This window comes from Dermacentor variabilis, chromosome 7 (assembly GCF_050947875.1).
Source record: "Dermacentor variabilis isolate Ectoservices chromosome 7, ASM5094787v1, whole genome shotgun sequence".
NCBI classification, from domain to species: domain Eukaryota; kingdom Metazoa; phylum Arthropoda; class Arachnida; order Ixodida; family Ixodidae; genus Dermacentor; species Dermacentor variabilis.
In genome coordinates this window covers 63912340-63935836 of record NC_134574.1, presented here as the reverse complement: position 1 = coordinate 63935836, position 23497 = coordinate 63912340, and the positions used below count along the sequence as shown (strand labels likewise).

Sequence of the window (23497 nt, the reverse complement as noted above, 5' to 3'; positions counted from 1 at the left end):
ACGAGCTACGGTTACGATTGTCCGAAATTCCTAGGGCGCGTGTAGTATCTAGCGTTGCGTGACGCGCGATAAAACATGGACGTCACTACTGGGTCAGATCATGCTACCGTTTCAACACTCGTTCGGTGCATCGAACCATGGGTGTGAAGGAACCTGATCTGCATTCGTTCTAGCTATCAGAAAATGCACACTTACCCATTCCGTTTGGAATGACTTGCAGTTATCGAGTAGAACAAAGGCCACGTAACTGAGCACCACTAACAGCAGCAGAACGCCGAAGAAAACCTCCGCGTCGAAGTTGGTGGCCCCCACTCGGAGCACCGCAACCACACGATCTTCCACGTCAGAAGAGTTCACTGCAACATTATTCGCGGACGTCCTGGTTTCGTTGACACATTCCGGTTCGTCCAGTCCCTGAGCCAATGCCACCAAGCTAGGCACGACGCCTCCCAGCCCCTCGCCCACCAAGTACGAGGTCATGTACACCTCCCGGAAGCGGCCCACAAAGGGTAAGTACACCACGGATGAGGTACAATCGACGATGGAAAGCGCGAACGCAGCGACAAGGAGCACCAGGCTGGTCTCTCGACCCAGTACCAGGGTGGTGACCTTCCAGGCACAGACCAGCACTACGCAGGCGGCAAGCCCGATGCAGAGCTGCGCGTGGTTGGCCACGCTGAGGCCTCGCGGACCCGTCCAGACGCGCGGCCAGACGAACCGACCGAGTCCGTATAAGAGCGGGCCGACGTTACCGAGCTGGATGGCCAGGCTGAGAGAGGCGGAGAGCGCCCATCCCTCCGGCAGAGCGTGTACCAGGAGTGGCAGCTCCATCCACAGACCCGTGATGGCGAGCCACGAACTCAGGCCGTACAGCATGCACAGCAGGTCGACTAGCGGACGTCGTTCTTTCGTGAAGAACCACCATTCCGCCATCGTCGCTCGTGGGTCGGTCGCCTGCCCAGCTCGAGAATCTCGAGATCCGCACAGCGCTGGATTTGATCACCGGCTTACTCTGCAACAAGCGAAATGACAATTTTCGGTGCTTGCGCAACGCACGCTGCTACGTCAAGTGGTTGGCGATTGGTAAGCTAAGAAAACACGAGAAAAAGATAACGGTGGGTTGCTTCCTCTCCCACTTTTTCCGTCATCCAACACAGTGGTGTCTTGGCTGCCAAGAGTTTATTTGTTAGAAAGGGAGACGCTAGCACGTGGGAATCTTAATGCGGACATATGTCGGTACTTTAACGAGGAAGTAAAACAGCATAAGCTGACAACCAACTTGAGCTTTGCGTTTCTTTATTTCATATTGGGCGTCCATTCGACTCGGACGTTAGTTGTGTCCGACAAAAAACGTTTACGAGAAAGTCGTGTTCGTAAAGGGTGCTACGAGGGCAACATATATATTTTCCCCGGTTCCTTCCTCGCCCCTATGCTCCCTTTATAATGTAAACATGCCCATGCATGTTTTCCTGAGCGAAGTACGTGAGTAGAACCTAGGGACAAAATAGCCGAAGAATCCAGGCTCACCGATATTAGTGCAGGCACATAGGCAGACTTGAGAAATTGCGGAGAGTGCACGGAGAGATGCAGTCTACCTCAAAGGGCAAAACTTGAGTGAGCCAATACTCGGCCTTGAATGCATTGTTTCCGGCAACCTATGTTGAAATCGAACTATTAGTCGAAGCGCAGCCCCGCTTCTTGTCGGAGGAACCGACTGAAAGTGCGTTGCTAAATTTTGAAAAATACGGCTATCCGGTTTTCATGTCACAGTGAAAAAAACAGATCGATCTCAATCCGAGTACTAATGATCCTGAACATCCGGATCGCATATTCACGCATATCATTTCACGCATCGCTTCACGCATATCGCTGCGCACAGGCCACCCACTAAATGTTGCTCGCCCTAGCGCGCGCGCTGTCACCTGCTCGTCATCATTTTTTCATCTAAGGACTGGAACAGCCTTCCCCACCACGTCGCTGCCATCACCACCTCATCTGCCTTCGTGGATGAAGTAACGAGTATTCTGTCTTTAAAATAAGATAGTGGGCAACCTGCTGTATTTTTGTACCACCCACCTCTTATGTAATGCGCCGCAAGGGGTCTTTAAGGTAATAAAATGAAAATGAAAATGAAAATAGCCAATACACATAGTGTAAATAAAAAAAAAGAAAAAGAAAAGTAATATGGATAATACATAAAGTATTGCAATTCTTTTAGGCGCTTATTATTTGCGTATGTCAGCTAAGTATGAAAGGAAACGCGTCAATAAACAAAAATAATGTTTGGCATGGCTCTGCGTGCTTAGCTGAAAATCATGTTTAAGGGCACAAACGTTCCGGCGCTGCGCTAGTACTTGAAAACAGTTCAGTGTAGATCTAACAGCAGCTCTGTTGCAGTGTGATTTTGATTGTGTACACTACACTGCCACCTCGGCATACATCACGTGACGATATAATTCTCTTAAAATTACGATTTAATTGCAAAAGAACATAAAAATACTGCAGGCATTCCGTGTAGGGTTTGTGAAGTGTCGCACTCTTTCCACTTTGATTTTGTTCAATGAGCATGTGTTGTCCCCATATTCCAGCATTCTCTATTCCAGCATGCAATGTGTACCGTGTGCATTTGCCATCGAGCGCGATAAATTAAGGAGCGCCCTCTTCATTATGCAATATCATCAGAATGTCTCACTAGCTGCCTCGAAGTTGCTTAGCGGCTATCGTTCTGGGTCGGTAAGCACGAGGCCGCGGGATCGAATCCCGGCCCTGGCGGTCGCACTTTGATGGCGGCGAAATGCGAGAAAGCCCGTGTACTTAGGTTTAGGGGCGCGTTAAAGAACCACATGCGGTCAAAATTTCCGGATTCCCCCGCTACGTCGCGCCTCATAATCAGATCGTGGTTCTAACGCGTAAAACCTGTGATTTAATTTCTTTTAGCTGTATCGCGTAGTTTCTGCAAATCTTTTCTCCTGGTCGGCGCAGCGAGGAGAGGGCAGACAAAGCAGCGATTAAAAAGGTTTTTTTGTTAGAATTAACTTAATAGAGTGTTTCCGTTGGGCATCTACGTTGAGATCCAGGTGCTCAACAGCTGCAGAGCATATGACTGATTTCGTAATTTTGATAACTGTGCCTTCCAGAGGGAAGAGCAACGCACCCGTTGCCATAGAGACAAAATGATGGAGCAGGTTAATGGACGCACCCATACGCGCAGCTCAATTGGCTCTGCAGTGCAGCGAGTGCAATGTCCTACTAACGTCACTGCAGATGTAGCATGGACGAATTGTTACGGTACAACTCTCTGACCGGGGTGCATAGTGAAACCTCAAGCTAGCGTTGGTGCATTTACAGCATTCATCCTAATCCGACGTGCCCAAGAGTGTATATTTGGTATCATCAGACGTGCTGATTAGAGGGCAAGCATGCGGTGGCGTTATTTCAGTTGACATTAAAAGAGTGTATAGACACTAAATTTAGACGCTAAATTGATTATAGCACAAGTTTTGCATGCTTCCGAGAAAGGCTTTCATGAAGTGTGACGGACAGCAGAGGTTTAAAAGGTATTTCATTTCAATCTTTAGATGTACAAATGGCGTGGCTGTTTGGTCATATTGATAAGACAGGCGTGAAGCTTCTCGCGGAAAGGAAGACGAGATAGCGCTCTTGTGTTTCCTGTCTACTCCTCGTCTTGCTGTGCGCTGAAGGCTTCATTCTATCTATGAATTCAACGTGGCTCCCTTCTCCGGATTCGTGGCGATCGCCACCTTGAAAACGTCATTGCTGAGAGTAATATAGTGCGACGTCAAAGATGCTGGTAGCGACGCACCTTCGGAGCTGCCCGTGCGTTTACCGAAACGGGGCCGGCAGACGCACGTGCCCGTCTTCCGCCTAGCTCCGGCGTCTGTGATTGCGGGCGCACGCGTGACATTGAGCATTCGACGGGTGACACGTGGTTCGCGTTAACACCGTGACGTCTGGTACACACGAATTACGTCACTCAAGGATTATCCACGTATGCTGGCGGGAATTTTGAAATCCGGAATTGTGCGATGGAAGTCCTTTTGTATTCAGTAATTGGGGACGCGATCATGCATGTACTGGCTGATATTATTGTGCAACCTACGCGCTGTGTATTACACAAGAGTTACAAAATAATCAAATTATGAGTCATCCAACTCTGTGAAGGTGTAGGGCCACCGAAACTGTTTAGCACGCGACACAGAGATGACAGAGAATTTTCCTGACCGGTGATCACACTGACGATAGGTACACTCTAACCTTTTCCCGTGTCACCTCTGTTATTAAATGCATGAACATTTCTATGCCAACTCAAAGAAAATTTTGTCCGTCACCTAAGACAATGTATGGCTCATACTCCCGTAAATGAAAGAAAAAGAATTAACGCACCCTCCATATTACGGAGACATGGAAGTGAATTTCTACACTGGAATGATAAGCGGCAACGGAACAAGCCGTCGAATAAGACGACGCCGCTCTAGCCATTGCTGATGATGATAGTTTTCGCTCAAGCAGATTTCTTGACTGACACGAAAAACGCCCGGAACCCTAGCCATAAACAGCTTCGCTGTAACATGACAGTTTAGTGTCTCCGCTCCTTGAAGGCGAGGAAATGGCGTTGAGTGGGCCATGTAATGCATACGGCAGAAAGCCGGTGGTCCATCAGAGATACACTATGAGTGCCGAGAGAAGGCGAGCGCAGTCGAGTACGACAGAGATATAGGTGGCGCGACGATGTTTGCAAATTCGCAGGCACACGATGGTGTGAGCTACTGCGAGACCGAAGTAATTGATGGTTACGATGACGACAAAGGTGAAGGCTAGAGAAAAGCCACTGCTGGACAAGGCCAGTTATATAACGCCAGGCAGGTGAAGTCATGAGTTGGGAGAAATATTTGATTTCAGGAGCCTCTTTCGCATAATATCCTGCTTTTATGCGGCGTGTTGAAACAAACGAAATTATTTTCGTTTCTCGATGAAGTAAACATTGGACTAAAAATGCTGCGTGATCCGTCTCCCGATGACTGTTGATGGCAGTGCGCTTGGCATCGAATCGATCAATCAACACAACGCATTACCATCGTCCAAAGGAGTTATGTGTGAGACGTGCGTGGCGGTCGGATTCATTTTTTCCGCTTCCTTAGGAACACTCGGTGCCGTTTAGAGCTCCTGCCGCGAAGCCTGCCTATGGCGTCCCAAATGCACGAAACGCCGGTACATTCGAACGCTGAGAAACACGCTCAGGCCGTCCCACATTCAGCGTTCTCCCGGTGTTTTCTGGCGTATTGTCATCCTGCGTCACTCGGCGTCGAAGCCTATAGGGTTGCGCGCTCAAGAGACACCAGAGGCTGCTTGCACGAACAGTTATTAACGAAAATAAAAATTCGCAGTTCCACGCGAAAGGCGAAGCATCCATTGAGATAGCAAATTAATAGACAGCTGTACGAAGTAAGGTAGTAATTTTATTGGCCGTGTGAAGTAGTAAACATTAGCTTACTAACTAAATTAAAAATGATAGAATATGCAAGCGTGACTCAGCAAGGACGTAGAAATAAACAAACAGATGGAGACAGGGCTGTATTTGCGTGTCTGCTTCTTTCTACGTATTTATTCAGTCGCGCTTGCACATTACATCATGTATTCAAACCAACTAGCCCTTCAACGCGTTTTAATTAAATTAACCAGCATGGTGTCACGTGTCCATAGGTACACACGAAAATATCTCGCTTGATGAGCGCGGAAACTCGCTGTCAAAATTCTAGAGTGAGGAATTATGGCAGCAGCAAGTGAACAGACCTTCATGCATCTCGCGCTTGGACAATAATGAAGCAATTATACAAGCGGCATGCCTCGCATACAGGTGGATATATTTGTACATCTGCTGTGATCGTTCAAGAAGTGTGGCACCACATTGGTTACCCAGTTTTAATCGCTTACAGACATGGTGATAAGTTCGAAAAAAGATGTTATCCTTGCTTCAATCAAGTTAGTAGATTTACAGGCTGCCCCCAAACGCGGAACTTGTTAGGCAGAACCGATTAGCACACGTGCGTTGATTCTTTCAGGAACCGGTGCGCTCCTGCACAATTAAAAGCCATGACTCTTCAGCGGCGCGCTCATTCGGAATAACATTCCTGCAAATGCTTCGGCCCCTCACCTTAGAGACTTCAAAGGAGCTGTTACGCGTTACATTGGAACAGAAATGGCTATTCGATAATTTTCAGTAGCGAATGCTGAAGTTGATTACGACCTGAATAGCAAGTACCATTCGATGAAACTGTGCCTTTCTACTTCATTTCGCCTGCTGGCACGTTGAAGAATATCGCCAGACAAGCCACGGAGACTACGTTGGTCAAGACTTCCCGGTCTCCCCGATTCAGTGTAAGTACAGAGGCAATATCTTTTTCCTAACACTGTTGTTCATATTAACGTCCAATAGCTCGCAAAGTCAGTTGGTTCACCTGGGCTGGTGCGCTGTTTAAAAAAAAAAAAACTCGATGTGGTGAAGGGCCAAGAGACGCCTGGACGATGGCGATGAAGAGGTGTCGGAAACATGGAAGCATGTGTAGCGCGGCGTCTGCATCGTCCACAAGGACGACACCTCTTTGCACTTGCGCGCGTGGCGTAGCAAAAAAATAAATCAGGAATAAAACTACAAATGAGCAAGCGCCACAAAAGCGCTCAGCGAATCGGCAAGAAACGCGATAGTCAGGCAGCCTAGAGAAGGCGAAGAGACCCCCCCCCCCCCCCCCCATTCTTCAGGGAGACGGAGCTGAGAAGAGGGGCGATGAAGACGGGTTGGCTTGCGTCGGACGTCCACGTTCGGGTGGCCTACCGCTGTCGAAGGGACCCGGTGGAGCATTACCGCACGAGGGGACCCCTAATCGACACGTCTTCCGCTCCCGTCAACCAGCCGACCAACCTGAGTTTTCGAGAGCCCACCTGTCGCCTCCGCTCTTACCGTTCGTCGAGCGACGCAACATCAACCAAACTATGATTGCGCGGAGGTAGTCTCTCTGCACGCTGTACAAAGACGCTTGGTCTTGCTTGCCCCCATGCCCTGTTTCCGTGTACTTGTCTTTTGGATGATTGAATACATGTTGGTGTGTGGTGAGTGTTGACGTTCGTCCCTTGCTGCCCTCGGAAGCGTCTCTCATTCAGAATTTTACACCTGCTCCCCGAACCACATCCTCGCACACGCTTATTCCCCTCGGGACTTTTCGCTTTTTCTATCGGTGCATGTAGAATATTCTATATTTTTTCTCTTACATGTTTGTCTTTGATATATATATATATATATATATATATATATATATATATATATATATATATACCCTTTGATTTACCTAGAAATGCATTGGACCCGCCGTGGTTGCTCAGTGGCTATGGTGTTGGGCTGCTGAGCACGAGGTCGCGAGATCGAATCCCGGCCACGGCCGCCGCATTTCGATGGGGGCGAAATGCGAAAACACCCGTGTGCTTAGATTTAGGTGCACGTTAAAGAACCCCAGGTGGTCAAAATTTCCGGAGTCCTCCACTACGGCGTGCCTCATAATCAGAAAGTGGTTTTGGCACGTAAAACCCCAAATATTATTATTATTAGAAATGCATTGGTCATCTGCATCTCTTCGCGCCACGCAGTAGATAAACCTGGTGTATTTCACTATAATATTCTTTTCTTCAATCATTATCCCCGGTAGAATTACACCAACAAGAAGAGCACCCAAAAGTACATGATATCAACAACGATTTTTTTCGTGGCTTCATGTTGCAGGTAGGCGGCTTTTGTGGCAGAAATTACGTGGTACTTTTAGAAAACAGTATTAAAAATAGCAGTTCACCTGGTTAAAACTACAATTGGTATCGGCCGACGAGAGTCGCCGCCACACCAAAACAAGGAAAACCATTAAAAAATTCTATTGCAATGACTTTCTGCACACCAGCGCTCGCTGAGGGACGACGCACTTGACAACGACAAAAAAATTGAAGACGTCGAGTTGTATAACGCATGTCGCGTGACTTGCCGCGATGCGACGCTACCCAGATGGTACGACTAATTTACCTTCGCCTGCTTGCGTAACGCGGGCGTCTGAGCAAGCGCCGGTACAGGTCACTATGAGAAGTTGTATATGCTCCGTAGCTGCGCCTGTCAGGTGTCAGGTTATTACGAGACTGTCAGGCTTCCTCCCAATTCCTCTGTGAGGCGCCACCCAAGTGGTACACTCCCACAGGACCGTAAAGCAGGCACGAAAGCTAGCCGACGGAGGACAGTAGGAAAGGACGATACTCTGAGGGTGGTGAACGGTCTGGCTGGCATTGAAAAAAATAGAGGAGGCGCTGGTCTTGAAAGCCATCTGCGACGTGGCCAAAGTGCGTGCCCGCGCGGGCCTCGTCTTCAAAGCAATCTGCGAGGTTTGCACAGTGCGCGTAGTGCCGGTAGCTTCGTAGGCGCTGTGCTTTCGACGTTTCGTTCGAGTTGCAGCGAGAGATGCAGGACGGTCATTTCGCTTGCTGCAGCCGCGATTCCTCGATCCAGAATTTTGACAGCGAGTTTGCGCGCTCATCGAGCGAGATCTGTTCATGTTTATCTGCGGGCGCGACACACTGCTTGTTAATTTGGTTAAAGCACGTTGACGGGCTAGTTGGTTTGGATCGATGATACAATGCGTAAGAGCCACTGAACACGGGCATAGAGTGAAGCAGACACACAAAGACAGCACTGTCTGTGTGTGTCTATCTCTTTCTACGTCCTCATTGAGTCACGCTTAGAAATACTATCGTTGTGAATTTAGTGAGCAAGCGAGTATTTGCAACATTATACGGGTGATAAAATTACTATCCTTACTTCGCGTAGCCATATGCTAATTTACTATCGTGATCGGTGATCGGCGAGCAGCAACTCGCGGGGAGCCTCACGTGCATGCTGGCGCGTGCGAACGCCCTTGATGCAAACCGAAGTACGGACGGAACGCGCGGAGTGATACAGTTTCGGCACCGAACTTCTTGCGTACCTTCCACATCGTTGCATGTAATGTCTGAAACGGAGTATGGGAATTCCACAGGTTGGAGCGGTATTCAAACGTGCATCCGGCGGAAGCTGCAAAAAAAAAAAAAAAAACTGCGTTTGCGCGGCCGGGTAAACAAGGCGAAGGGCGTGGAAAATAAGCGAACGTAGCGCAGTGCTTGTTAAGTCCATGCCTTTCTTCACGCTGTTTGTTGGTCACTACGCAACATTCCCAATGTAGACCGCTTGACCGCTGTAAAAAAATACGTTATTCAGTACGCTCACACAGGTCAAATACGAGCTGCAAAATAACTTACACGACACCGAGGCTGTCAGGGGAAGCAGCAGTCTCACCAACGTCGATCACGTAGACCACCGAGAGTGCCAGAGAGAGATTCAGGTGACATTTGCTGACCAAGTTGGCAGAACTGCTTTTTGTTTTCCACCGCTGCTTCTTTTTTACTTGATGGGGAAAGAACTTAGCAGGTTTATGCGAGCCCGTTGGCGCCGCTTCGGTATGTAAGTTGCAAGTCCGGAAAAACGATGCTCGCGGAGTAGGCGTAGTCAGCACTGTCGATATATAAATAAATATATATATATATATATATATATATATATATATATATATATAAAGGTTTTGTGACGCGCACAAGGTAATATACTTTCCGGGCATTGACGAGCTCATGCTGTCACCCATCTGGCCCTTCACCCACAGCGTATAAACAGGAGCGCGGAGGCAGACTCTGAACGGCGAATATGAAAAGCTTCCCCGGCCTCGCGGTACCACTTGTGATCGCACGACGAGGAAGCGGCGAAGCCGGGATGCGATCCATTGCCGGTGCACGAATACTGGAACAACAGCTGTAGACACGCACGCGGAGGTGATACTGGCAACAAGGAAAACCGCTTCTGCCATTGTTTTCTTTTTTGATCTTGTGCAAACTGCCGCCAATACCGTGCATGAACTTTCCCAGTTCATTTCCCAGGAACTTATTTTGAAATGAACCGTTCTAAGAGAATCGCGCGTGAGCCTGCGCTGGCATAAAAGACGCGCCGTAGGTATGACCAGTCACAACTTGAATAAATTGGCAGATGATGATTCAGCACAGGTGATGCTGCACCGACTCTACGTTACGTCCTCATCGTCCTGATTATCATCAGAAACCTAAGTCATGTCCGCGACAAGAGGAATGCCTGGCTCACTGATCTCCAATTATTTATCTCCTGCGCCAGCTGACACCATCCATGCATGCAAACGTGCTAAATTTAGCACACCGCCTAGTTCTCTCCCGTCCCCGATTGCTCTTTGCTCGATACCCCTTCTGCAGCTTTATTAGAGCGCCGATTTTCTGCTCTACGCATAAAATTCACTGTCTCGTAGCGAGCCGCAAAAAAAAAAATCAATTTACCGTTCAAGCAAACCACCAGCTCAAATATTCTTACAAGAGAATGCACTCTGAATATTTATTAAAATTTTGTCACACATTCTAAAAAGTAACTTCTCAGATGAAGAGGGCGAAAACAGGTCATGCTGTGCTGTGGCGGGTCTCGGACCTGGGCTGCGTCGCTTTATTCTTCTCTCACTGGATTTAAAAGTATGCGTGTGGACAAATTGCACATGCAGGCTGCTATCCAGGATGCGCTACAACACAGTCGAAGAATGTACACCGCCACGCAGACACACGGCACCAAAAAGAAATAGTAACCTTCCTCTTTGACTTGACTTAAACGGGAGGCAGACTTCTCGGTAGAAGAGTTGGGAACTTCACCAAAAAAATTTCTCGATTTTATTTATTAAATAATTTATTTATTTTCACACTCTTAAGACGCGATTGTATTACAGAGAGGATTGCTCTAACAATAAATTGTTAATCGCAACTTTAAAGGTGGCAGAGTCTTTAATTGCAGCGACGGAGGCGAGAAGGTCGTTCCAGTCACTGTTTGTTTCCGGCAAAATAGAGGCATGACAACTGTTAGTACGGCATAACAGAATTTTAACTTTTGGTTTATGATTGATCCAGGAGCACACGTAATCTGAAGGGAGGAAAAGATAGTCTTTAAGCGTTGGGCTAGCGTAAAATATTTTGTGATAAAGGTTTAAGCGAAAGCACTTGCGGCGTGACCGGAGCGTCAGTAGACCTAAATTAAACTGCATTGAAGAGACGCTGGCAAGCGAGAATAAATGGAGAGCACATATCGCGCAGTGCGGTTATGAACGGATTCAAGGGCGGTGATTATTGAGGAGCTAGATAGATCCCAAATAGAGCAAGCACATTCTAATTGTGATCTAACTAGAATTGTGTGTAGTTTAATCTTTGAACTGGAGGGAACGGAGGGAAGATTTCGCAGAAGAAATCCAAGCATGCGATTGGCGTTGGTAATAACACGTTCAACGTGTATATTCCAAGAGACGTGGTGGGTTATATGCATGCCATGATAGCGGTAACTAGTAACGGGGGTTAAAGTGGAGTTAGTAAGGGCATAAGAAAAGTTGCAATCAACTTTATTATGATGCACTGCTCTCATGACCTTACATTTTGAAGTATTTAGCGTCATAAGCCACTTGTCGCACCAGGTAGAAACAGCGTCATTGTCGGATGACAAGATAGAAACGTCCTGTTGGTTATTAATTACACGATCAAGCACATAATCATCAGCAAAGAGTTTAATGCTACGGTTAATACCGATAGGTAAGTTATTAATTTAATTAAGAGATAGTAATGGGCCCAAAACTGATCCTTGTGGTATGCCTGAAATAACAACAACAGTAGGAGAGCCGTAATCATTAGCGGGAACGTAATGTAAGCGGTTAGTGAGAAAGCATTCAATCCAGTCTAGGATATTAGGATATATATTAAGCTTGCTCATTTTTAGGAGGTGGAGTTTGTGTGATACAGTGTTGAATGCTTTAACGTCATCTAAAGGATGCAATCGGTTATCAAATTTTTACTAAAGGCTTCAAAAAGTTCGTTAGTAAAAGAGAGTAACTGCATTTCACAAGAAAAGTGCTTCCTGAAACCGTGCTGACCAGGAGAAAAAAAACATATTTGATTCAAGGAAACATACCAAGTTTGAATAAATGATGTGTTCGAGAGGTTTACAGGGTACACAGGTTATAGATATTGGCCTGTAGATTAGGGGAGAAAGGGTGCTATCTTATTTGTGAAGTGGAACCACCTTACCCAACTTCCAATCATCTGGCAAAATAGAAGTCTGTAAAGAGTGCGAATAGAATTCAGAAAGTATAGCGCAACAGTAAGCTTTTGTATTTTTTCAGAACTTAGAATTTATGTTGTAAATACCTGCACAGCTAGACAACACTAAATTGTCTATCAGACGGCACACCCCAGCTGAATCTACAGAAATGAAATCTATAGGAACAAAAGCAGAGTCGGCGATTGTTGGCTTAGAGCAGGCTGTTAAACCAGAAAAGCAAGAAACAAGAACATCGTTTAGCACATTGCAGCAGTCACCATAAGGACCAGCATCACCATTGCTGTCGAGCAAGTGAATCGTGTTAGATTTCTGCCTCCTCCTTTAATATATTTGTGTTCGTGGGAATAAACATTATTATTATTATTATTATTATTATTATTATTATTATTATTATTATTATTATTATTATTATTATTATTATTATTATTATTACTCATTCACGTAACATTTGGTGTGTGCGCTTCTAGTGTAGGTGACACCGTAATCTCCAGAGCGCGCAGCACATTTGTTCCGTCGCGACGTCCGACAGAGATGTCAAATGCCCTCCGGATGTGAAACAGCTGTGTTCCACGCATTGGCGCGTCCCAGTGACGTCCTCTGACAGAAGATGGCGCGAATGTCGGGGAGTGGCTGACTGAGTGAGTATCTCAGCAAGGGTAAAAGATGGGGCGCGATGTTCGTGTTCGCCAACGTCATCGTCTACGTTAGCGCCTCGGCACGTGTATGGATCGACACGCACGAGCACAAGCTGACCACCTGATTATCTGTAAACAGAACCTACGGGATTTGTCGGGAAAAACTGCTGTTGGAAAGCAGCCCACTATTAAGAACTGACTTTTATATACTTTCTTATTGAACACTGTGGCTAAGTGCGCAAGCAAGGAGCATATTGCATGGAATGAAAATAAGTGCGCATTGATGAAATGCACGATGAAGAGCAGCAAGTTATGACTTGAAGATAGGCGTTTGCACTCTGTTATGTAAAAGCTAAAAATATCCAATGGTGTTGGTTTGTGCGAAATACGTCGTGCTATCACTAAGTGCAATATATATATATATATATATATATATATATATATATATATATATATATATATGTATGTATGCATATATATATATATATCTTGACAGAAGGATAGTTTGTTAGCGTGATATAGCGTAGGTATTTCAGGGGTCAAATGATATTGCGCAACCAAAAACGACACGGACGTGAGAGGACGACACACCAAGCACTCTCAATAAATTCAGGGGTGTTTCTTCCGAGCTCGAGTGGTTCGGTGTAATACTTTATGATAGTTCAGTGGGGGAATCAGATTGCAAAAAAAATCAGCGCAGTTTATCTGTATGATTTCCTGGAATCTCGAAATTGTTCTTGACATGAATAAAATTTTCATGCATCGACATACTTTGCACGAAGGTTGTACTGAGGTTTTACCGCCACAGCGTTGAGCGGCCTTTGTCGCAGAAAATCCGATGTTGGTATCGGCACCGGCGGAGTTGTCCGTGAATGAAAATTTCCCTTTATATTTACGTATTGGTATGTGGCGCGCCTTACTGTATGGCATGCGGTACATGCGAGTTATATTGCCACATCATACTCTCACTAAAGTTCCTCGTATCTTATCTTACGTTCTTGACAAAGTTATTCCTTGGGATTTTGAGAATCACAGCCCACAAACAAATGTCATGAAACAAAACGCCCACGGCGCACGCCTTTCGTGTTAAATCTTCACATTAAAAGTGCGAAAGAATAAAAGAAACCTGGAAATGACGTAACGTTCTGGCCCGGTTGTGCCCAACCTCCGGGATCGGCCCAAGCAAGAGGCCGTCCTTCGACCAGAAAACTTGCCTTCGTGCATAGCGTTCGCCACAACCGTTTCCCGGTAAACATTATGGTTACACAAGGTGGTGTTTGCCGCGTAGCGTACAAAGCAGTCAGTGATACTTTTCATGATGGCCGAAATAAGTCTGTTATCGAAAAAATAATCATATCAATAACCCTGGACTTACTAAAAAGCTTGTGTTTCCACTAAAGGCTGGTTGAGCGTCTCTTTATCTCAATTGGTGTTAGATAGTGCTAGCTTTCTTCGATGTTTTTGTTCCCTGATGAGGTATTCAAGAAGAAATGTTCAAAATTGCACAAAATATCCTGAGCCAGCGTTTTTTCCAAATATTCCAATTAGAATCGGTTTCAAAATTTGTTCCTTCAAAACTTCCAGCAATCAATATATTAAAAGTCTGCATTGTGCAGTTAGTGCGCATGTTGCACACATCGAGTGTGACACCTTTATTTTTTTTTAACAATCTTGGTTTGTACGATATTTTGGTTGCAATATAGCGACCACCAGTCCCTGCTGTAGGGTGAAGGCCATTAATGAGTCTTGGGAGTTATATTTAGGTTTACCGGCCAATGATGACCGGTCGTACCACAGAAAATATAGCGCACTTCCGGCCGTAGGTGATTCTAAAGACGACATCAAATAAAAGTATACAATCAACCTTGATTCAACGATTAGACTTCTGTAAAAGTAAATTCATCATTGCTAGCGAGAACAGAGCTTTTGTAAGCGAGAAATGAATGAAAGTGGTATAGTGCAGTGGCGCGGCCCATTTCAGAGGATGGTGCTACTAAATGGACGTCCGCACTAGACGATTCACAGAGAACGGCGGAGAGAGAGGTCACGTGGACATTACGCCGAATCGTTCGTTTTGGCGCTGTCAGCTAAAATTGGGGGGGCCAGCAGTGAGACCATCGGATTTTATACACAGCAAAGTCATATATTAGTACACAAAATCGATGTTGGATTTCTATGCAAACAAACTATCGATCTAACTCGGCCTGATATTTTCATTCAGTATACCCTTAATTCACGTGAAAACTGGCTCCCATTACCACCTCTACTACGTACCACAATGACATCGTACACACCTGAAAGAGCGAATATTGTCGAGGGCCCCAAAGCTTTCCCGGTGTGCAGAACAAATTCTCGTTGGGTGAGTTGGTATTTGCTGTGTATTTATTTTGTAACGCGAAAATTAAAAAGAAATGGAAAAGAAAATAAATTACGTGGGCCCAACGCGCATTTTGGAATGTATTCGAAGCGTAGCTTTCTGGATGCGAGTTAACCACGTGCTATAAATTTGCTCATTCCATTCCGGCGTCTACGGCGAGAAGGAAATTGACGCGCGCGCATTTGCTCGCACGTACCCATGTTACGCAGTACGGCACAGGCATACATCATCTCAAAGAGGTAGTTGGCGTTGGCCCGATAAAAGCGTAAATGCGATAGTGGCTAACCTGCTAGAATGCAATCGGACTATTGTTATCGTGGGAGACTTCAGTTGCATATGCAGTTCATCTGACTGTACTGAGTTAGCAGGGGCCGATCGGAGTGCTGATGCACTAGCATGCATCACTGATAACGCTGGCCTAATTGATGCCTGGTTTTGTGCTACGAGTTCGTACTCCCAAGTACTTTTCCAAAGGCGTTGCCATGCTCGTCTGAATCGCATATATCTTTCTTGAGCGCTCCTAAATTGCCGTATTTCGTGTGCAATGCAAGCTATTTCATTCTCGGATCATTGCACGGAGATTGCCCGGTTTGGTGGTAATGATCGCGCTAGTTTCAAGCCGAAGTGGACACTTTGAAAGCCTAATGTAAGCTTATTTAGCGATAAAGATTTCATATGCCCAGTATGTTCAGCTCTTCTAAGAATTTACACTCATTTGCAGCTTGGGAAATGTTTAAACCGGGAATTCGAGACATAGCGACCTAAATTAGCTCTATCAGGTCGTATTTCCGAAACGGGCGATGAAGAAACGTACAGGAAAAGTTTTATAACGTTAAAAAGCTGTAATCAGATACACGACGTGCATATACAAATGAAATCAGCCGTCTTGAAAGTCATCTTCAAAAGCACGATGCTGAGCGCTGTAAAGGTGCTCGTAATCGCTCACGCACAACCCGTGCCTTGCACTCTGGATAACGAACGCTCCAGGAGCTACTTGATGCGCGTCGCCATGCAATTTGCAACCCTATAACAGACATCTATTTTTATGGCGCGCATGTCACAAACACTGACGGCAATATCAAGTGGTTTTAAAGATATTATTCAAAGCTGTTCAGCTCCACTCCCACGCCAAATAGTTATTTTCGGGCCTACTTCATCTCTTCATTGAATCATCCCCCAGAGGATAAGGATAAGGTTGTGTTATTAGTTTACAATTTACCCAATAAGCCGCAGAACTTGCCATTTATTAGTTACCGCTTTCGAAAAGAACATGCCTTCATAGAGTCTCCGGAGAATTTTATAAATCATCTAAGTTTATATTTGGTCCGCTTTTACTTACAATGTTTACTTATTGCTAGTTTTGTTGCATATTGCCTACCACGATCATTTACCATGTAATTTGTTCCTGCCTGTAATTTGTTCCTGGCTACAAAAACATTTTATGTACTGCCGATACTTCATTGTGCCCGAACATGACATGTAACGTTTTCATAGAATATTCGGTACATTTTCGCGGTCTTCTACCTATGAGCATTAGAGGCGACGTAACATATTTAGACATGTATATACTGGTGAACTTGGTCTGGTGCATCTATTTGTGTGACAGACTGTCGTTTCTTTTTTTTTCGTGATATTTCACACACAATACTACAACCATTCATAAAGTCTAACTTAGTCAATGCTTTACCCAACCTAATAGTTTAATCCAATATTCTGAACGACCTTGTTTGTCGGGTTTTATGTGTGAAATGTGCTTCGCTGCTCAATTCCTCTTGGTTCGGTTTTCTACGGACTAGCTCTACACAGCGCCCAGAAGACAACTGTGTAAACATTAAGTATCAATGATTTTACCACCTCCCCTTTATCGCTCTACATTCTCCAGTCTGCCAGGCCATGACGTGTTTGAGCGGGACCGCAAGATACCCTTATTCTCATGAACAAAACATTTTTCTTTAAACTGCACAGTGAAACGTTACCTGTGAAAGCTTGGTTCCACAAAACCGAAATTTTTGCATCTACTGTGAATTGTCGCCTTTGCGATGCACCCAGGACCATAGATCATTGTTGCATAAGTTGTAAAGATGCGATATTATTTTGGGGAGTTGTTCAAGGATTCTTAGAAAAGACTTTATTTTGAATGAGCATGCCATCGGGTACTTGATCGCACCCCACGGAGAAGACATGCCTTTTGATTTGTTTTTCCTAAATGAACTACATAGCTTACGGAAGACACTCATGTTAGACCGAAACGCTGAACCAATTGTTTCTTCCAAAATTCAGTAATCTCAAACGGTTGGTCACTTGAAGGAAATGTATGATTTAAGATAGTTTGAAACGGACTTGTACTACCTCATCATAAGTTGCTTGTCCTTGGCACGTTTTCAAGGGCAGAAGTATTTGTAGCTTTTGTTTGGTGCATGGCGTGGTCAGTGTGATTTATAGGCCTGGCCACGAAATCGAGATATGTTGGCTAGTGCTTGCACGTTTCTGCCGTATAGTACATTTCTAGCATATATTATTATTATTATTATTATTATTATTATTATTATTATTATTATTATTATTATTCAAAATACGTTACATGGCCCAGAACGGCATTGAGTAAGACACACAAAAACCAGCATAAATAGTATAGTGTCGCAGTATAACGAGGACAGAGGACAGGGAGACGTTCGTCAGTAACAACAGGACAAACTGTTCAAAAACAGTCAGAACAGACGCTAATGTTATGTTAATGTCCAGAACAGGTTAATGTCCCCATCGTCGCGGTCGTCTGCATAGAATACACGCCTCAATAAGAACAAGTATGAAATAACGAAGCAAAATCCAAATCAAGAAGTAAAAGGAAAAAAAATTGTACACAGGGAATGATAACAAAAAATATACATAGGCGGAAGGAACGTCATATTATACCATGAGTAACATGAATGCGTCATATTTGGCTAATACATATTGTAAGAAAAAACAGTGGTCATACAATAACTGCCACTGATATAAGATGCTGAAGATAACAAGGTATACCGCAATAACAACGAGAATGGAAATGCAAAGCAACTCAAGAGACCCAAGTCACTACGTGACTCCTTAGAACAATGTTTCCGCAGCTGATCATGGAATGAATGGTGGACACAGGTGGATGTGTTAGAGTCGGGAAGATCATTCCAAAGAGCAATGGGACGTTGAAGCGCCGATGAATTGAAAGTTTGAGTCCGTCTGTGTATGCGCTTTATGCTAAATTGATTATGCAGTGCTTCCAGAAGTAATGGAGACGGCCGTGTGCTGTAATGATATTTACGAAATAGGCATAAACGAGCAATGGAATGACAAAAATCTACTGGTTCGAGAAAGATATCACGCTTTATCTGCGTTATGCTCGAATGTGGACTGTAATTCTATGTAATGAAATGAGCGGCTATATTTTGTACAGTTTCTAGCATTCCGATAAGATAGTTTTTATATGGGGACCGAACAGATGATGCAAATTCTAGTTGCGGTCACACAATTGGCAGGTAAGCCAATTTTATTATATTCTTGGGGGAGTTTCACAAGTGCCAGCGCAGATGCCCAATTGGTCTAGAAGCCTTGGCAGAAATCTTCTGAATGTGCCTGGCCTGTGAAACATTATGCTTGAGGTGAATAACTAAATACCTGTATGTTTATGCCGGAGATACTATTGTGTTACCAGTGAGGTACGAGAAGTTAGAATATGTACGCTTGCGACTGAAAGAGATTACTTTGCATTTAGTCGAATTAAGCGTCTTTTGCCATGTAGTACACACACTTGAAATGTGGTTAAGGTCGCTTTGCAGAGCGAGATCATCCATAGAATGATTTGAGCGGGAAATCATGCAGTCTTCAGCAAAAAAGAACATGGCCTTAAGATGCGCCAGATGATACGATGCACAGTGAAGAGGTGAAATTGTTAACCGCAGTGAACTGCAGGCGGAAAGGAGGAAAATTACAAAGCCATGACAGTGTTCGAGAGTCAAGGCAAAGAGCAGATAATTTTGAGAACAATAGGGAGTGTGAAACGTGGTCGAAAGCTTTAGCGAAATCTAAAAAATATACACTCAGTATATAGGTTAGCGTTCATGTCCAAATGCTAGTTAGCCGTAAATCGTAGCTGTTGCGCGTCGCAAGAAAATCTTTCCAGAAACCGTTCTGTTTAGGTAAAAAGAAAGAATTACGTTCCACTTGACTGTGTATGTGAGCAGTGATAACGTACTCCCGTAATTTGCAGCAAATGCATGTTAGCGAAATAGGGCGGTAATATTCTGGTGAATTACTGTTTCCGTTTTAAACACGGGGATGAACTTTGCGATCTTCTAGTCTGTGGGGAGCAGGCCAGGTGATAATGATTGGTGGAAGATGAGGCAAGAAATTTCGCTTGAGATCGCTGCAGTGGTTTTCAATATTTTTTTCAGTTTTGTTATCAACACCAGCACTTGATGACAACTTCAGGTTCGCTACCAGATGAGCGATTCCTTCAGCGGAGATGGTAATAGGAGCCATGTAGTGATGTTCATGATCAGGAACAGCGGGTATGCTGGAATGATCTTCCCTTCTGAATACGGATGCAAAATATCTGGTAAACACATGTGGACATTCACTGTCCGAAAGTGGTGTGTAATCATCACTACACAAGGGAAAATGCTTTGTAGTATTGTCAGGAGATATAACAAGCCAAACGTTTTGGGATTAAGTTTCAGGAGAGCTGGCGAGTCATGCGAAAAGTATTTATTTTTGGAAGCGCGAAGGGGAGAACATTTAGATTTGAGGCAACCAGTGTACTTAATTCAGGCTGCTGGCATGGACGCCAGCTGGGCCTTTTTGTACAAACGCTTTGTTTTTATGGTGACGGAGAGGTTTGTTGAACCATGGGTTAGTTTTATCGTTAGAAATAGATACTAAAGGAACTTATTTGTAAACTAGATTATTTATCATATTCTTCAAAAGCACCCAGTTCTGTTCAACAGACCTGTCCGAAAATGAAGGCAGGAACGTTTTAACGTAGCGTTTTAACGCAATAGCTTGGTGGCACATTGAATGGTAAATGGATAAGCCTAAGGTCACTAAAGCCGTCAAGAAATAGACTTTCATCAGTCGGTTTCAGGCACACTGGAAAAGGCCAGATCTAGAAAGTTTGGACCGCGAGTTGGTTCATTAATCAATTCAAAGAAATTAAAGTCTAAAGTCAACTCAATAAGCTCAGTGAAGCGCGAAAATTCGACCAATCTATTTGGGGGAAATTGAAATCACCAACCAGGTAAATTATTTCAGCTGGACATTTTTAGATGGCAGAAATAGTACTGCTGTGAAACTCAGAAATGAAGAAATGATCCGATTCGGGTGGACAATAGCAGGCACCAACCAATACTTTAACCGATAATGCTGCACGAGCAGCCCAGATTATTTCAGGGGATGAGTTTGTACGGAAGTGAAATGGATGTAATGCTATGTTCATGGCGTTTAGAACACCGTCACCTTTTATGAAAGAACGATAACGCCGGCGAATGCTATGTTATCTTTACTGGGGAATATTTCATCGTCTACTACATATGGGTGTAGCCAAGTTTCCGTTAATGCAACAATATCGCTGTTAGTATAATCTAAGAAAGAACACACATCGTAACGTTTAAGGTGCAGGCTTCGGATGTTAGTAAACTATAACGATAAATGTAGAGTAGTGCTAGATGACCTGGAAATTATCTCCGTGTTTTTGCTCTTTTTAGCTATATTATGAACACACGATCCAAGAAATACCATGTAAGGAAAAAAAAAAGATTCTGGCGCAATTGTTAGATGATTGGGCAGCTGTGCTGCACGACCTGGGATCGATCTCACCATGAACGTAATTCATTTTGTTGCCAAGTGTGAGCAACTCGGCAAGACAGCATCAGCTGGCAGCCAGGGTTAGGAACGTACGGTAGAGTTCGTCAAGAAAGCGTCGCTTTAACAGTCAGAGCATGTCGAATCACAGGAGGCACTACGCAAGGTTGTTCAGTCAAACGCGTCAATCGCTATGTCAACTGTTCTACAGAAGAGATATATAGGATTCCGCTAAGCTGTGGAAGAACCTACGTTTGACTAAACTGGCAGCGGCGTCGACCACCGAATCAGGGAAAATGCAAAGTGTTTAACGAAGGATTTCGGTGCAGTTTTTTTTTTCAACGCATTCTAGACCTAGCCTCGGTGAACCGCGTTTCTCTGATGTGAGGATTCTGGGTATTGCGTGGTGTCTATTAGAAGCATAACAGATTCTATTCAATAGCTAAGCCTGTGAGCCAAACCGCAATTTCATTGTCTATTGTCGAAATGACATCTTAAGCTCTTACCTGTTCGTCACTCGTCTCTGCTCTTCGTTGCCCCGCATTTATTCAGTATATATACGTAGCGAGCTATGCTTCTGAATAGACGCTTGTAATTGCAGCGCCTGCCTTAGATCCGCAGCATATCTGTTGGGACTCGCCATCCTCCCGAAGAAAGCGGCATGCTCTGCTCTTTCATTTGACACGCCTTGGAAGGCAAGTGCTGTCGGAAGGCTCCATTTTATCAGCATCTGTAATAAACCCAGAGGAGCAATAACTGCTATCAATTACGTGCAGCTATATTTGCGCAACAGTAAATTAGGTTTGCAAACTGGAACAATAACAAAAATAGAGAGAGAGAGAGAGACAGATTTTATTCTTTGAGAGGTTTGCCTAAGCACTACAGGATTTCATGATCTACGTATATACGCGATACAATTCTGCGTGCCCCTACCATCAAGCGATATTACTATTTCTTCTATCGTTGCTTTCCTCCGATGAGCTGAGCAACAGGCTAGTGCAGATTTGGTCTAAGGTGACTGCATGCGTTCTGGAAAAAAAAAGAACCTCTCCTACCTAATACTCTGGAGATGGTTTGCGTGTTCATAAACAAATGACGTATACGTACTTACAAGTAGGGCAAGCGCAGCGGCCTCCAAGTAATAGCATTCGCATCTCCTTGGACGTCGGCACCAACGTTTGCGTTTCTTCTGCGAAGAAAAGCGTCCGACGATGTAGTAATTGGGTACACCCTGTGGATGTAATCGATCGCAAAGCCTAAGAGTGGCACGAGGACTTCGCTGTCGTTGCCTAAGATCACACGAGGTAGGAAGATAAAGCCATAAGAACTCGCACTTGAAAGTTGCTGTGGACTGTGCTCACCATAGATAAAATGGTACTTAGGCCATAATTATCAGTAAGTGGGTCACAAGTCCACAGAGAAGGTGTCGAAGCTCAGCGAGCAAGGTAGTGCAATTCTACGGCTTAACAAAATAAATATTATTTCCATAGCGGTGACGGAGATGTTTGTTCAGTAAGAATATTGAATCCCTGTTTCCAGTGATAGTGTACAGGAAAAATCGCTACTATCAGGAGGTTCCAGTTAATACTTTGTTCTTCGATCATGAGTAACGAAAATCTTCTAGACGATAATTTGTAAGAACCAGTAGATTCGCCAAGAAAAGCGCTATCTGATGTCAATTACATCTACATACGGACGGACTACTAAAGCCATGGATTCTACAAAAGAATTTTAGAGCCGAAGTAGAGGTCATTACAGTGTATTGGGCTCCAATCTTAATGGAGGGGGCAGGCAAGAGTGATCACTGCGTGTCGTGCCACCTTATGGATGAAGCGAAAAACGAAGAATCGTCAAATAGTGCGATCCACAAGTGCAGTGCAATGCACAAGTGGAGTACAGTGGCGGACAGATCAGTGTTGATCAAGCAATGCGGCGTCTTGCATATATGTGTTTATTGTTTGAGCAGTGGAGGTCGATAGTTGGATGCATCAAGAACCGCAAATATGTCTAAAGTGTGGCAGAGGGCGAATATATATTTTTAGAGGTATGCGTCTTAGCGATGACATCTGAAACGTCGAAGGGTTGATGCCCGTTATCTTTAAGCACTTCTGCGACTCTTCTTCACGCGAGAATCAGATGGCAACCATTTTCCGTTCGCCCATATTCATCATACGAGAACGTTAAACCTTATCACTCGCCATTCATTCAACCAATTCGTAAACCTAACCATTGCGCGACGCTTTGCTGAACATAGCCGAACGTTATAACTCTTTTCACCGCACTAGCCAGTGTTTAATAAGCGACGGAGAACCCCACTTGTGTTCGTCGCACCACCTCTTGCAAAACATGCGCTGAGTCAGAAGGTAAAAAGAGACCCATCGAGAAATGAGGGCTGCCTATACACGCAAACAAGGATGTATT

The 23497-nt window shown here is 44.6% G+C and overlaps 1 protein-coding gene across 7 annotated transcripts in view; it reads right to left on the bottom strand.

The window, feature by feature from the left end:
* Nucleotides 1-22305, bottom strand: part of LOC142587483 (solute carrier family 52, riboflavin transporter, member 3-A-like) — a 41799-nt gene extending 19494 nt beyond the window's left edge. For 2 of the 7 annotated variants that reach the window (XM_075698539.1, XM_075698533.1), the window contains exons 1-3: nucleotides 22188-22274; nucleotides 21583-21806; nucleotides 196-1012 (exon numbers count right to left, since the gene is read on the bottom strand). In XM_075698539.1, the coding sequence (XP_075554654.1) occupies nucleotides 196-933 (738 nt within the window). In that variant the 5' untranslated portion in view covers nucleotides 934-1012; nucleotides 21583-21806; nucleotides 22188-22274. Of the gene's footprint in view, nucleotides 1-195; nucleotides 1013-1527; nucleotides 1663-9336; nucleotides 9415-21582; nucleotides 21807-22183 lie in introns of those variants that run through there. The other 5 variants (XM_075698534.1, XM_075698535.1, XM_075698537.1 and 2 more) reach the window with 5 other exon arrangements.
* Between the last annotated feature and the right edge of the window lie 1192 nt (nucleotides 22306-23497).